Source organism: Schistocerca americana, chromosome 2, assembly GCF_021461395.2.
Source record: "Schistocerca americana isolate TAMUIC-IGC-003095 chromosome 2, iqSchAmer2.1, whole genome shotgun sequence".
Lineage (NCBI taxonomy): Eukaryota > Metazoa > Arthropoda > Insecta > Orthoptera > Acrididae > Schistocerca > Schistocerca americana.
This window is the reverse complement of record NC_060120.1, coordinates 278,923,422-278,939,301: the sequence shown is the minus strand read 5'-3', so window position 1 is coordinate 278,939,301 and position 15,880 is coordinate 278,923,422. Positions and strand designations below refer to the sequence as shown.

At 41.4% G+C, this 15,880-nt stretch overlaps 1 protein-coding gene across 1 annotated transcript in view; it reads left to right on the top strand.

Moving 5' to 3' along the window:
• Positions 1–15,880, top strand: part of LOC124596342 — a 150,423-nt gene that overhangs the window by 48,338 nt on the left and 86,205 nt on the right. Inside the window, exon 2 of the mRNA XM_047135445.1 lies at positions 11,721–11,856. Within this exon, the coding sequence (XP_046991401.1) occupies positions 11,721–11,856 (136 nt within the window). The remainder of the gene's footprint in view (positions 1–11,720; positions 11,857–15,880) is intronic.

The following is a 15,880-nucleotide window of genomic DNA, read 5'->3' as shown; positions in this document are numbered from 1 at the left end:
GCCTGAAAAGAAGAAGAAACATAAGTCCCGGGACAAAGAGCCTCTGGTGTCACCAGCGGTCCCATCCCAAGCTTCACAACCTGATTCTGACCTGTCGTTCATGGATGTCGCCCCCTCCTTGTCGGTGATGGGTGGTGACCCGGGGGTATGACTGGCTTTAGTGTGTTCAGCCCCCATTTAAATAATCATTCAGTGGTTATCCAATGGAATTGTAATGGATACTATCGTCACCTTCCGGAACTGAAATCCCTCCTTTCGTCTTACTCTGCAGCTTGTGTGGTTCTACAGGAATCTCATTTTACTGATGCTCACTCACCGACCCTCTGTGGGTTCCGTGTTTTCTGTCGAAATCGGGTCGGACCCCTGCGGCCTTCTGGTGGCGTTTGTACGTTGGTCTGTACAGACATTGCTAGCACATGGATTCCTCTTCAAACTACATTGGAAGCGGTTGCTGTTAGGGTCCACCTGGACTCTGAGGTCACGGTTTGCAATCTTTATCTCCCTCTTGACAGGACTCTTACACCTGCTGCCTTAACTGCCATTCTTCAGCAACTTCCTCCTCCCTTCCTCCTCCTTGGGGATTTTAATGCTCATCATCCCTTGTGGGGCAGTGCATTTCCATCTAGACGAGGTCTTCTTATAGACAAGTTTATTGCAGACCACAACTTGTGCCTTCTTAATGATGGCTCCCCTACTCATTTCAGTGCCGGTCATGGTACCTTTTCTGCCATTGATCTTTCTCTTTCTTCTCCCTCTCTCCTCCCTTCATTACACTGGTCGCCAGACGACGACCTTTGTGATAGTGACCATTTCCCGTTGATTCTCTCTCTCCCTTCCCGCTCCCCGATGGACAGGTTACCTCATTGGTCTTTCCACCGTGCCGATTGGCCTGTATACACTGCACAGGTCACGTTTTCTCCCTCTTTGTCGGGTTGTATTGATGACATCCTACGTGACATGTCTGACGCGATTGTTCACGCTGCTAGCCTTGCTGTCCTGTGCTCACCTGGACCATTTCGTCGCCGGCAAGTCCCGTGGTGGAGTACGGCCATTGCCATTGCCATCCGTGATCGCCATCGAGCTTTGCAACACTTTAAGAGGCACCCATCCGTAGCCAGTCTCACTACCTTTAAACGCCTTCGCGCTAAAGCCTGTTATTTAATCAAACAGAGCAAGCGGATATGTTGGGAATGATTTATTTCTTCCCTCAGTTCTACTGTCCCTCTGTCATGGGTATGGGCTACACTTCGCTCTCTCCAAGGTTGCCATCGGCAGTCCACCCTCCCAGGCCTTCACCTCCCAGATGGCCTTTGTACGGACCCGTTAGTTCTTGCGGAACATCTTGCAACCCATTTTGCAATGGCATCAGCATCAGCCTCCTATCCGGCTGCTTTCCTTCACCGGAAACAGCAGGCCGAAGCTTCCACCTTATGTTTTACCCCTTGTGAGTCAGAATCTTACAACGAACCTTTTACTGAATGGGAATTTCTTTCTGCACTTTCTTCTTCTCAGGGTATGGCCCCTGGCCCAGACTCCATACATAACCAACTGCTTCAACATCTCAGTGCTCCACAACGGCAACATCTTCTTCAGGTGTTTAACCATATGTGGCTCCAGGGTGACTTCTCTTCTCAGTGGAGGGATAGCATCGTGGTTCCTGTCCTTAAGCCTGGTAAGAACCCCCTATTTGTTGACAGCTATCGGCCAATTAGTCTGACCACTGTTGTTTGTAAGTTACTTGAATGGATGGTAGCCTGTCGGCTCAATTGGGTCCTCGAATCTCGGGATCTGTTGTCCCCTTACCAGTGTGGCTTCCAAGAAGGACGGTCTCCAATCGATCGTTTACTTCGCTTGGAATCCGCAGTTCGGCAGGCTTTTTCCCAACGCCGCCATTTGGTTGCAGTATTTTTTGACCTTCGCAAGGCCTATGACACGGCCTGGCGCCATCACATCTTACTTACCCTTCATCAGTGGGGTCTTTGGGGCCCACTCCAGATTTTTATCTGCCAGTTCCTGTTCCATCGGCCATTCAGGGTTCGGGTTGGTACTGTTTTTAGTTCTCCACGGACCCAGGAGACGGGCATCCCACAGGGTTCTGTCTTGAGTGTCCTTCTTTTCCTCATTGCTATCGATGGACTTGTGGCCTCTGTCTGTCTGTATGTGGATGATTTCTGCATTTGGGTTAGTTCCTCTTCGATGGCCTCTGCAGAGTGGCAGCTCCAGGGAGCTATACGGCGTGCCTCTGCATGGACCCTCTCACAAGGGTTTCAATTCTCTCCTCTAAAATCACGGGTGGTAAACTTCTGTCGCCATACTACGATCCACCCTGATCCAGAGCTCTATCTCGATGCACAACGATTGCCTGTGGTCCCACAGTTTCGTTTCCTGGGTCTTCTTTTCGACAACAAGCTCACTTGGCTGCCCCATATCAGACTTCTGAAGGTAGGATGTCTCTGTAAACTCAATGTCCTTCGCTTCCTTGCCCACTCCTTTTGGGGTCCGGACCGTTCCCTCCTTCTCCGTCTTTATCATCCTCTAGTTCTGTCTCGCTTGGACTATGCTTGTCAAGTTTATGGTTAAGCTGCTTCTTCCACACTGCACGTGCTGGATACAGTCCACCATCGTTGTATCCGTTTGGCCACCGGTGCCTTCCCTACTAGCCCTGTTGATAGTCTCCTGGTTGAAGCTGGAATCCCCCGCTTTCTGTTTGGCGGTCCCAGCTTGTGGTGTCTTATGCACTCGCTATCCGTTCCTCTCCCACTCATCCTTCCTATTCTATCCTGTTCCCAGACCATGGACGTTGCGCACCCGATTCCCGCCCTCGGGCGGGTTTACCAGTTGGGCTCCGCCTTGCGTCTCTTTGCCGTGATTTTCAGCTTCCTTCTTTGTCCTGTCCTCCTCGCTCCCTCCCCTCCACCCCCCCTTGTTTAGTTCCTCGGCCTCGAATTCGGATGGATCTCCGCCAAGGTCCGAAAGATTCCATCCCCCCGATGGTGTTCTGTTCCTTTTTCAGCCAAATTTTGTGGGAGTTTCGGAATGCTCTTGTTTTTTACACTGATGGCTTTAAATCTGCTGATCATGTGGAGTTTGCCTTCACAGCCTCTGTTGGAACGGAAAATCATCTGCTGCCACCTGCATGTGGGGTGTTTACTGCGGAATTGATGCGAATTTCCCAGGCCCTTACCTTTATTAAACAGTCCCAACACAACCGCATTTTGTTATGTACAGACTCAATGAGTGGCCTTCTGGCTATTCACCGGTGTTTTTCGCGCCATCCCTTGGTCTCTGCCATCCATGACCATCTCGCTGATCTTCACCACGCTGCTTGTTCCATTGACTTTTTTTGCGTGCCTGGCCATGTGGGTATCCCAGGTAATGAGCTTGCTGATCGTTTGGCTGAGGGAGCAGTCACTTACCCGTCCTTCTCTGTATCCCCTCCTGCAGCGGATTTACGGCTTCACATCAAATCCCACTTCGCACAGTCGGGGGCCAACTCTTGGGAGGCTACTCCCCTGTCATATAAACTTCGTGCAATTAAGGTGACACCAGGCCCATGGAGTTCTTCCTTTCGCCTATCCCGAAAGGACTCGACCACACTGTGTCGTCTCTGCATTGGCCATACCAGGCTGACCCATGGTTTTCTTTTGCGTGATGAGCCACCCCCACTTTGTGGTTGTGGAGCCTTCCAGTCAGTAGCCCACATTTTGGTTGAATGCCCCCTTCTTTGGGCCCTACGTACTAAGTACAGACTCCCCCGCACTTTACCTTTGATGTTGGCTGACGATTCCCAGATGGTCTCTCTGGTTCTCGGTTTCCTCCGGGAAAGTGGATTTTATTCTCAGTTTTAAGGTTTTTAATCTCTCTCTGGTGTTGGGGCAGGGCTGTGAGTGCTGGGGTATCTCCTACTGTAAGCCGTGTTTGGAGATTCCCGACTCACCTCCCTGACTGAGATCCTCTTTTTTCCCCTTTTACTCTGTTTTTAACCTTTTTTTTTTTTTTTTTTTTTTTTTTTTTTTTTTTTTTTTTTTTTTTTTTTTTTAAAAGAATTGGTTAGTATCCTTTTCCCAAATGTACTTCTACATTCTAGCGGTTGCACCTTTTAAGTCGCAGGTGGTCTTGCCTCTGCTGCTTCAGCATAGCGTTGGGTTCGTTCTCTTGCTGACTTCCCTCATTTTGTTTTTACCATTGACAACATGACTGCCCTTTTACATTTTTAGCCTTTTCCCTTTTATTGTTCTGACTTTCCTGAGATGTCAGACTCGCGGAATGGACCACATTTGAAACAAGGGACTGATGACCTTGCTGTTTGGTCCCTTAAACCTCAAACAACCAACCAACCAACCAACCAACCAACCTTGCTGTGGGACAATCCCTTGCCTATCAGACATCTTCCACATGGCTTTGCACACTACTGTAGAATGTGATGGTAATCCTCTTTCTTCATTGATCCTTTTATTTGTACAAGATCACCAGTCTTATCATCTCCAAAACATCCCCAGACCATGAGGAAGCCCTTCCATGTTTTAATGTTGGAGATACACATTGGGGTAACATTCGTTCACTTGGCTACTGGCGAACGAACCTATCGCTTTGTGCCAAAGACCTCAAATTTGGATTTGTTGGTGAAAAGTACCTTTTCCACTGATTTACTGCCCAACTTTCATGTTATCTTGCCCAGTTAGCCTCTTCTGCCTATCAGTAGCTGTCAGTAATGGTTTCTTAGCTGCCACATGCCTGTTTAGGTTCACTGCCTGAATAAGTCTTTTCACAGTACTCACTCACCGGCTTTGCCCTGTTATAGTTGAGTTCTGCTGTTAAAACTGGCACTGTTTCAATGTGATCATGTTTACTTGTGACTACTATGTATTTTTCATCACTTTTTGATGTGACTTATGACATACGTTTTCGAGGTCGGTACATATTCTGGCTAGTATCTGCATGCCCCTGCAAAGTGGAGTAGACACATCCCAAGAAAATACGAGGGGAGACCCAAAAGAAACCGGATTGTGGTCATAAAAAATTTATTGATGAACCTTTTTACAAAATTACTTCAGTCACCTTCAAAATACTCTCCATTACATGCAATGCACTTGTCAAGTCTCTTTTCCCACTGTTGGAAGCATGTTTGGAACTCTTCAAGTTTGATATTGTCCAGTGCCCTTTGCGAAGCTGTTTTTACCACCTCCACATCGTCATAATGCTCCCCTTTTAGCGTTCTTTTCATTTGTGGAAATAGGAAAAAGTCGCACGGGGCTAGGTCCGGCGAATACGGAGCGTGGGGAACGTCAGACCACCTCCGAGATGCCAAATAGTGGGTCATGTGTGCTGGAGCGTTGTCGTGATGCAGAAACCAGTCACCTGATCGCCAAAGTTCCAGGCGTTTTCTCCTCACATCCTCTCGTAGATGCCTTAAAACGTCCAAGTAAAAGAGCTGGTTAACAGTCTGGTCAGGGGGTATGAATTTCCGATGCACATCAAAAAAGACAATGATCATCGTCTTCACATTTGACCTCAAATGCCTTGCTTTTTTTTGTCTGGGAGAGTTAGGAGTGCTCCACTGGCTTGACGCTTGCTTGGTTTCTGGGTCATACCCATAACACCAACTCTCATCCCCTGTAATGAGTTTGTTCAAGAAGTTTGGATCACGTGCAATCTCTGTTTTCAAGTCCTGACACACATTCATGCAGATTCTGGCATGCAGATTGTTTTTTGCTCCTGTGTGAGAAGGTGGGGAACAAATTTAGCAGCAACACGTCTCGTGCAAATCCTCACTCAAAATCCGCTGGCACGAGCTCCAAGTGTTTCCTGTCTCTGCTGAAACTTGGTCGATTGTTTGGCGAACCTTTTCAATGTTCTCCTCATTTCCCGATGTTGAAGGGCGTCTAGAACGAGCTTGGTCTTCAACACACATCTCACCATGTTTAAAGCGCCTAAACCAGTCGAAAACCTGTGTGCGGCTCATAGCATCCTCCTGGAAAGCTTCCTGAAGCATTTGGTGTGTCTCAATTGCAGTTTTTTTTAAGCAGGAAACAAAATTTCACACACACTCTTTGTTCTTTTAAGGTGCCATAACGACTTCGCAGAGGTAACCCGCCAACAGTCTGAGAAACACAATACCACACTTGCACGTTCAGCTCTACACTGACACCGTGGCGCTGTCTGCACAGCTGTTTCATGAAGGTCTCGACTAACACCATGTAGTGTGAAAACCCTGCACTACATCTACCAGTGGCAGCACCCTTGGAGTCCGGTTTCCTTTGCCCCCCCCCCACCCGCCTCGTATGTTCTTCATGTGCTATTTGTTGCATAGTAAGGCCGGAAGCGTGTAGACACTATTGCAGAATATTTTTCAGTTGAAAGCTCCATGCTCCATGCTACATTTCATTATCACTGAGCACTCACTGAAGTTCACTCTTTGCTATCTCGTGCTTAACTGATTGTATTATGCCACCACAATACAAAATTAGTGGCATGAAATGTTTGGAACGTGAACAGCATAACAACGGAAGGTTATGTTTTGAACAACTTCATTTTAAGAAATGTGGAATCTACTCTCAAACATTGTATTGAGCACTACACTAGGGAAACAATATAGCTAATACGTATTTGAATCTGATAACTAGCTTTTTTATCTTACTTTCAGGGCTTTCAAAAACTTCTGAGCTATAGTGTACATAATAAATTCGGTGACAGGCATAAGTCATCAAAAACTGTCCTGAATGGTTTCTCTGAAAATTAAATAGAACAATTAGTTCGGGAACTAATTTGAAATGTAAATAGTTTAAAACTATACTTAACCCCTTAGCAACAAATAATCCTGAGCAAATAGGGAGTATAATGAGTGTTACAGGGATTAGTGGCTGCAAAGCCATTGAAGTGAGGTTGAATACATTAACACCCAAATCCACCAAAAATAAACTCAAAATTATATTACAAAACCAATAGCCAATGGCCTCTCAGACCATGACATGCAGTTCCTTCTGTTAAATGTTAATACTGAACAGAATATAAAATCTGTTAAATCTGAGCTCAAGAGGGTAATCAGTAAGCCAAAAATTGATTATTTTAGGACACTCCTCAGAGACATTCACTGGACTGATGTTTACAGTGCTCATGGCATGAATGAAAAATATAACATTTTTGCTAATAAAGTGCTTACCTTATTTGAACACTGCTTTCCCCCAAAACTTACCAAGGTTAGAGGAAAATCTACAAAGAAGCCATGGATTACTCGAGGAATAAGGGTATCTTGTAAAACAAAAAGAAAACTGTATCTGTCAATCCGAAACAAGATAGCATCAAATTTCCGTCCAATTTCACTGTTACCAGCATTCTCAAAAATTTTCGAAAAAGTAATGTACCGTCGTCTTTATAACCATCTTATCTCAAATAACATACTGTCAAAGTCACAGTTTGGATTTCTAAAAGGTTCTGATATTGAGAAGGCTATCTTCACTTATAGTGAAAATGTGCTTAATTCATTAGACAAAAAATTGCAGGCAACTGGTATATTTTGTGATCTATCAAAGGCATTTGACTGTGTAAATCACAATATCCTTTTAAGTAAACTAGAATATTATAGTGTAACAGGAAATGCTGCAAAATGGTTCAAATCTTATATCTCTGGCAGGAAACAAAGGGTGTTATTAGGAAAGAGCTTGATACATGTCTATCAGGCATCATCCAACTGGGAACTAATTACATGTGGGGTCCCACAAGGTTCCATTTTGGGGCCCTTACTTTTTCTTGTGTATATCAATGACCTTTCATCAGTAACATTACCAGATGCCAAGTTTGTTTTGTTTGCCGATGATACAAACATTGCAATAAATAGCAAATCAAGTGTAGTCTTAGAAAGATCAGCCAATAAAATATTTGTGGACATTAATCACTGGTTCCTAGCCAATTCTTTGTCACTAAACTTTGAAAAAACACACTACATGCAGTTCAGAACTTGTAAGGGGTGTCCCAAGAGTATATGTCTAACATATGATGACAAGAAGATAGAAGAAGTGGACAGTGTTAAATTCTTGGGATTACAGCTTGATAATAAATTCAATTGGGAGGAGCACACCACAGAACTGCTGAAGCGTCTTAACAAATCTCTGTTTGCAATGCGAATTTTGTCAGACGTAGGGGATATAAAAATGAAAAAGCTGGCATACTATGCTTACTTTCATTCCATAATGTCATATGGGATTATTTTTTGGGGTAATTCATCAAGCCAAGCTATAGTTTTCCGGGCACAAAAACGTGCAGTAAGAATTATATGTGGTGTGAACTCAAGAACATCCTGCAGAAGCCTGTTTAGGGAACTAGGGATACTAACTACAGCTTCCCAGTATATTTATTCCTTAATGAAATTTGTCATTAAAAATATATCACTTTTTCAAACCAACAGCTCAATTCATGGAATCAATACTAGAAATAAGAATAATCTTCACAAGAATTTAAAGTCACTTAGTCTTGTACAAAAAGGTGTGCATTATTCAGGAACACACATTTTCAATAACTTGCCAGCAGCCATAAAAAGCTTAACAACCAATGAAATTCAGTTTAAGAGAAGCCTAAAGGATTTATTGGTGGCCAACTCCTTCTACTCCATTGATGAATTTCTTTGTAAAACCAACTGATTTGTATATAAGTACAACATAACTTCTGCACAATTTCAGTGCAGTAATGTGTTCACTGAAAATTTGTGTGTGTGTGTAAGTATAATCTAACTTCTGCACCATTTCAGTGCAGTAATGTGTTCATTGTAAATAAGTATTACAGTAGTTGTATTACATGTTTATTACCTTATAAATAAATAAAAAACGTTTTTTATTTTAAATTCAGTGCATTAGTATTTGTAAAATGACTCTTAGTGTTCATTAAAAATGACGATCATTCCACTTGGGACCTGTGGAATGGTACATTAGCTTATTTGTTTTAGTTGTAAATATTTGTCATGTATTGTTGTTTTTCTGACATGTTCCACATCCAGGAGGACCTCCTCACTACGGATCAATTGGAATGAAAGTAAATCTAATCTAATCTAATCAAAACCACATAAAACTTTGCTTGATGCTGTCCTAAGAGGTGGTGTTCATTCCTTCCAAACTAACCATTTATATGTAGACCAGCCATTACTTAAATACAAAGAAATTGTATTTACAGCAATTGAGAGGTTTGTTATAAACTAATAAGAGATGCAACTGATTCCCCCCCCCCCCCCTCCCCCCCCCCCTCTCCTCCCACCATGATCCACAAAATGGGCCAGAACACTGTTGTAGACGCACTGGGAAAAGCATGTCAAATTTAAAGGAAAGCAAAGTCTCAAAGATTCGCGATGTTTAACTGAAACTTGAAATTTAGCTTGCACTTCACTGCTAAATGCTTTTAGTAGTTTCCACAATAAAACTGTCTCATATCTGTAGAAAATCCAGAGATATTCTGGTAGTATGTAAAGTACACCAGTGCAAGACACCATGAATACCTTTACTGTGTGATAGCAATGCTAAAGTTTCCAGTGATAGTGCCACTGTAGTGGAGTTACTAACACAGTTTTCTGGAAGTCCTTCATCAAAGAAGACGAAGTAAATACAGCAGAATTCGAATAGAGACCAGCTCCCAACATAAGTAACTTAGAAGTGATATCCTCGGTGCAATGAAGCGGTTTAAATCACTTAAAAAGTGGAAGTCCTCCAGTCCAGATGGTATACCAGTTAGATTCCTTTCAGAGTATGCTTATATAATAGCTACATACTTAGCAGTCATGTACAACTGCTTGCTTGATGAAAGATCCGTTCCTAAAAACTGGAAAGTTGCACATACCATACCAATACTCGAGGAAGGATATAAGAGTAGTCTGTGGAATATATGACTGGCTTTGGTTTGCAGTAAGACTTTGGAACATACACTTAGTTCAAACATTATGAATTAGCCCGAAGAAAATGATCTGTTGAATGTCAGTACACAGTAAAAAAAAAAATAATGTTCTTGTGAATGAGACTAGCTCTTTATTCACGTGAACTAATAAGTGTTATTGCCAGAGCATCTCAAGTTAATTCCATATTTCTAGGTTTCTAAAAGGCTTTTGACACTGTTTATCTCAAGCAACTTCTAACCAAAGTGCATGCCTATGGAGTATTATCTCAATTTTTTGACTGGACTCTTGATTTCCTGGCAGAAAGGTAACTGATAAGTCATAGATTAAAACAAGAAGTGATATTTTGGGTTCTCCAGGGAAGTGTTACAGGCCCTCTGCTTTTCCTAATCTACATAAACACTTTAGATGACCTGAGCACTCGACTTGTATTGTTTGCAGGTGATGCTGTGATTTACCATCTAGGGAAGTCATCAGAAGATAAAATCCAATTGCAATATGATTTAGATAAGATACTTGTATGCTGTGCAAAGTAGCAGTTGAGTCCAAATAATGAAAAGTGAGATCATCCACATGATTACTAAATGGAATCTGTTACAATTCACTTACATGATAAATTGAACAAATCAAAAATCGGTCAATTCAACTAAATACCTAGGAATTACAATTATGAACAACTTGAATTGGAGTGATGAATAGGTAATGTTGTGGGCAAGGCGAACCAAAGACTGCATTTTATTGGCAGAACACTTAAAAGGTACAACAGGTCTGTTAGAGACTGCATGCACCATGCTTGTCAGTCCTCTTCTGGATTATTGCTGCCCAGTATGGGGTCTTCATCAGATAGGGCTAACGGAGGATGTTAAAGTTCAAAGAAGGGCAACTGATTCTGTATTATCGTGAAATAGGGGAGAGTTTGTCACAGAAATAATACGCAATTTGGGGTGGCAATCATTGAAACAGACGTTTTCTGTTGTGCTGAAATCTCCTCCGAAATTTTAACTGCCAACTTTCTCTTCTGAATGCAGTAATATTTTGTTGGCACTCGCCTACATAGGGAGACATGATCTTCATAATAAAGTAAGGAAAATCAGAGTGCATATCAAAAGATTGTGTTCATTTTTCCTTCACACTGTTGGAGAATGGAACAGTAGAGAAATAGTCTGAAGGTGATTTGATGAACCCTGTGTTTAATGTGAATTGCAGAGTAGTGATGTAGATGAAGTTCAGATAGCCACTGAACTAATTAACAACAATACAGCAGCTACACCGGATGATATACAGATAGAGAAGATAAACAATTCTTGGTCAAAAACAGCCCAGTGCCTGCAGAAATAAACAATTGCATCATTACCAAGGGGTGTGTGTGTGTGTGTGTGTGTGTGTGTGTGTGTGTGTGTGTGTGTGTGTGTGTGTGTGTGTGAGCAGGAGATGTGTGGTTGTCATTGTTGATTCTTCAGATAAAGACTTAGTGTGTTCTTCTCCGCTGTGCTGTAGGACAGATGATGGATGTGGAAGCCTTACCATACACCATTAAATGCACTTTCATGACAGGTTCAGTCTTGGTAACTATATGAAACATGGTTAATAGACTAATTGAGGCAAGATGGATAACATGAATCTTTAGAAATAACAACCTTACCACCACTGCTGATAAGTGACAATGTTTTTCTAGTTCAAGATATAATTGATACGAATCCCTCTAAAAGTTGTCTGCTTCCTTCCTGCCCGTTTTGTGTTCTCTCTCACATTTTTATTTGTGAAAATAGAATATGTTATGGAGAGTGTAAATTTGATTTAATAATTGAACAAAAGTGACAAAATATTCTTCAGTATATTAATATCTTTCTAGATGGTGGGGTTGAAGAAATGTCCCAAACTGCATTTGAAATTGATGACATACTACTCAACAAACAATTTATTTGTGAAGCTGTAACAAAGGTAAAAGAAATGAAAAAAGACACAGATTTGGAACTATCAGATTTTGTGTAAGTATAAGAGTATACCATATGTTAGCAAATAATAGTACGTTCATTTAAAAAATTAGGGATATTATTACAGTTTTGTATAATACAAACTCTGGTTCTCACAAGTTGGTACAGGAGTGAACAAATCTTTTAGTTACTTTTTTGTCATAATAAATTTATGAAGTTGATTGTGAGCTGGGTTGAACCTTGTGATTAAACACTTCCAGAGCAGGTAGGGACTCTTGACGTCCTGTGCTCACATTTCTCTCATTGTATCTGCTCAAACCAAAACTGTGGCATGCGTACAGTGAGTATTATTTACATGCTAACTACCTAAATGTTTTTATCCAAACATCTTTCATTTGATTGTGAGGAAGAGGTGGAACAACTTGTTAAATCACAGATCTCCCCCACGAAGATGAAAGATGTCATGTAAAATAAATTAACTAACTAATTACAACTTTATTAGCACACCATGCTTTCTAATAAATTCAATTTCTCCATGGAACATGAAGGATCATACATGAAGGTAGCCAATTTTTTAGTTAATAATTGTTTGCTTTACCAAATATAAGTATCAAAGCTTATTTTTTCATTTTCAGATATGTATGTAACGTATATTCATGCTTACTTAGTGCCTTGCCCCTGCTGTTAAATCACTATATCTGCACCATCTGTACACATCACAGATTGGGACACACACAATATATTTTTCACACTACATAAAATGTTTAACCGTCTTGTCACTAGCATGATGGCCTTTAGTGGAATGTAGGTTATTCTCATGAACAGCCTATATTATACTCGTGTGTGTGTGTGTGTGTGTGTGTGTGTGTGTGTGTGTGTGTGTGTGTGTGTGTGTGTGTGACCATTGCCATAGTCTGCTGCTCAGCTGCTGCGGTGTGAAGCGCTGCTGCACTGCCATCGTTGGTTGACTGTTCAATGTCATCAACATAATGTTTCCTGCAGTTATTTCAACACATGACTATTTCTTGTTGTTCATGTGGTTGTTATTATCAAGTAATCTCATTTATGCATTCTGTTGTGCTAAATCACACTTCATTGGTTTTATAGTCACCACATAACTACTACTTAAATATAACAATTATATTGGGTGACACTTCTGCACAGTTTTGCCTATATCTTCTTTGTTGTTTACCTCGGTTACTCTTGGCAAAATTTTTGTTATTTCTTGAAAATTCCTTTTTGTATCTCACAACCTCTCCTATTTCAGCACTTCTTGTGTGTCTCTTTCACCTTGGCTCGAAATGTAATGTCTAAACAGTGGCTGTATTTATGAGCTGTAAAGAAATTATCACTTCTTGATTGGTCTGTCACCTCAGTGTTGTTAAAGAGTGTTTCTAACTTACTAATGATTTACAGTCGCCTTCTCGTTCTTTCTTGTTGTAGTGGACCTGCTATGCACTGGTACTGATTCTGCCATGGAACTTCATTTGCAGCTACAAAGGGTGGAGAGCTGTAAGAGAGCTCACAACTATGCCAACTCATTATGAAATGACCTAATTGTCTTTTAGGGAATTTCAACAGTGTAGGAAAAAACAGATTGCTACTTATCATAAAGACACATTAAGCTGCAGACAGGCACAATTAAGACACTTACACAAAGCTTTTGGCCACAGCCTTCATCAGCAAAAGGGAAATAAAGAAACACACACCCATTCATACACACAAGCAAGCACACCTCGTGCACACGGCTGTCAACTGCGGCAGCTCAGGCCAGAATCATTTTTGTTTGCTATTGCTTGTAATATAAGAGCTATTGACACTAATTTAATTGCACCTAAGTTGAAGGGAAGGAAGTGCCTGAAGGTAAATGGATATGTTAAAATTAGATGTAGTGGAAATTAGTGAAGTTCGATGGCAGGAGGAGCGGATTTTTGGTTAGTTGATGATAGGGTTATTAATACAAAATCAAATAGGGGTAGTACAGAAGTAAGCTTAATAATGCATAGGAAAGTAGGAATGCGGGTGAGCTACTGTGAACAGCATAGTGAACAAATTATTGTAGCCAAGATAGATACTAGCCCACATCTTAAATGTTTATATGCCAACTAGCTCCACAGTTGAAGAGATTGAAGAAATGTATGAATTAATTCAGATAGTTAATGGAGATAAAAATTTAATAGTGATGGGGGACTGGAATTATAGTAGGAAAAGGAAGAGAAGGAAAAATTGTAGGGGAATATGGACTGGAAGAAAGGAATGAAAGAGGAAGCCATTTGGTAGAATTTTGCACAGAACATAATTTAGTCATTGCTAACACTTAGTTTAAGAATCTTGAAAGGAAACTATATACGTGGAAGAGACCTGAAGACACTCATGTGGATTCCAACAACAGTTTATCGGTTATGCACTGTAGGTTAAAACTAAAGAAATTGCAACAAGGTAGGAAATTAAGGAGATGAGACCTGGATGTGTTGAAAGAACCAGACATTTAGTGTTTCAGAGGGAGCATGGGGCAGTGATTTACTACAACAGGGAAAAGGAATCCAGTAGAAGATGAATGACTAGCTGTGAGAGATGAAATAGTGAAGTCAGCAGGGGATAAATAGGTAAAAAAATAAGGGCTTGTAGAAATCCTTGGATGTCACAGGATTGAAGATGTATCCTTACTCCATATGTGAAGAGACTCCATGCTTCTGCCATGATTGATGTTTAATCCGTTACTCATTGTCCACATTCTGCATGATTGGTCAAAGGCAGCAGGTTTCTTTCTTATGTTCTTATGCAAGGAAAGTTCTGGCAATGTGGAACACAAGCCTCTGCCCAGTCTCGTTCCCATGATTCCATTGACTTGGTTGGATACATGTGTAGTTCCATGGATGGTTGTTTTCTTGATTAAAGCAGTTTCTTTCTAGGATAACCATGTCTTGATGGATAGGGAGATGGAATGCCTTGTATGCTTTTAAACTTGTAGGGTAGAGCTGCTTTTCATTGAAGTGCTAAGGGTGGACTGTGGCTCAATATGGACAGCCATTTGATGGGGTCGATAGGAGGGTACTACTGAAGATTCTCATTGTATTGCTCAGCAGTGCATCGAGAGTTTGTATGCATGTGCTGTTGAGCTTACGGGAACACCATATTTAGCAGAAGAGTACACAAGTCCAAGTGCTGAAGTGCACAGTGTTTCAGCAGTGGAACCCCAAGTTGTATCGCACAGCTTATGCAGGAAATGGTTTCTAGTTAGTATCTTCACGGAAGTGTTTCTCAGATGATTCTGGTCGGGTAGTGTATGGTGGAACATAACCCCTAGACATTTTTGGTGCTGATTGTGGTGAAGCAGTCTGTCACCAAAATAGACCTGGAGCTGTGTATCCGTTGCTACGCTGCACAAATGAAAGTAAGCTGTATCTGCTCTCTTTGGAGTTTGGCTTCAGTCTCCATCTCCGAAAGTAGATTCCCATTGTCGCCAAACAAGATGTTAACATGACTTCCATTTCTTCTATGTCCCATTGCCAGCTTACAGTCATCAGTGCGTTCAAACTTTAGAGATCTAGTTTCAGGCATATCGGAGATCTCCAGATTGAGCAGGAGTGGGGCAAGGATGGATTCCTGAGGTCATCCATAATTTAGTGTCTTTAAAGCACTCACCCTGTTGGCCAGTATGACCCAGAATGACTTTCCAGCAGACATTGTATTAATATATTGGGCTGTTTTTCTGCGTGGGGTTATTTGAATGAGGTTGTAGAGAAGCCTATGTATCCATACTGTGTCATAAGCTGCTGAGAGATCTATAAATGTAGTTGATGTTTTTAAATTCTTGTGAACACCTGCTTTTATGCAGGCCATGAGTGACATTATTTGGTGTGTATAGCTTTTTTTTTGGGCAAAAAAAAAGCAAAAAAAGCTTGTTCAATCAGAATTTTCTATATTATTTTGTAGATGACTCTTTCAAGAAGGTTGTACCTTCAGTTAACAAAGACTATTGGGCAGTAGCTTCTTGGCTCATTGCTTGATTTTTGTGGCTTAAGGATAGCAATGACATTAGAATTTTTCTATCTCTTCATGACTCCCCCTCTCATCA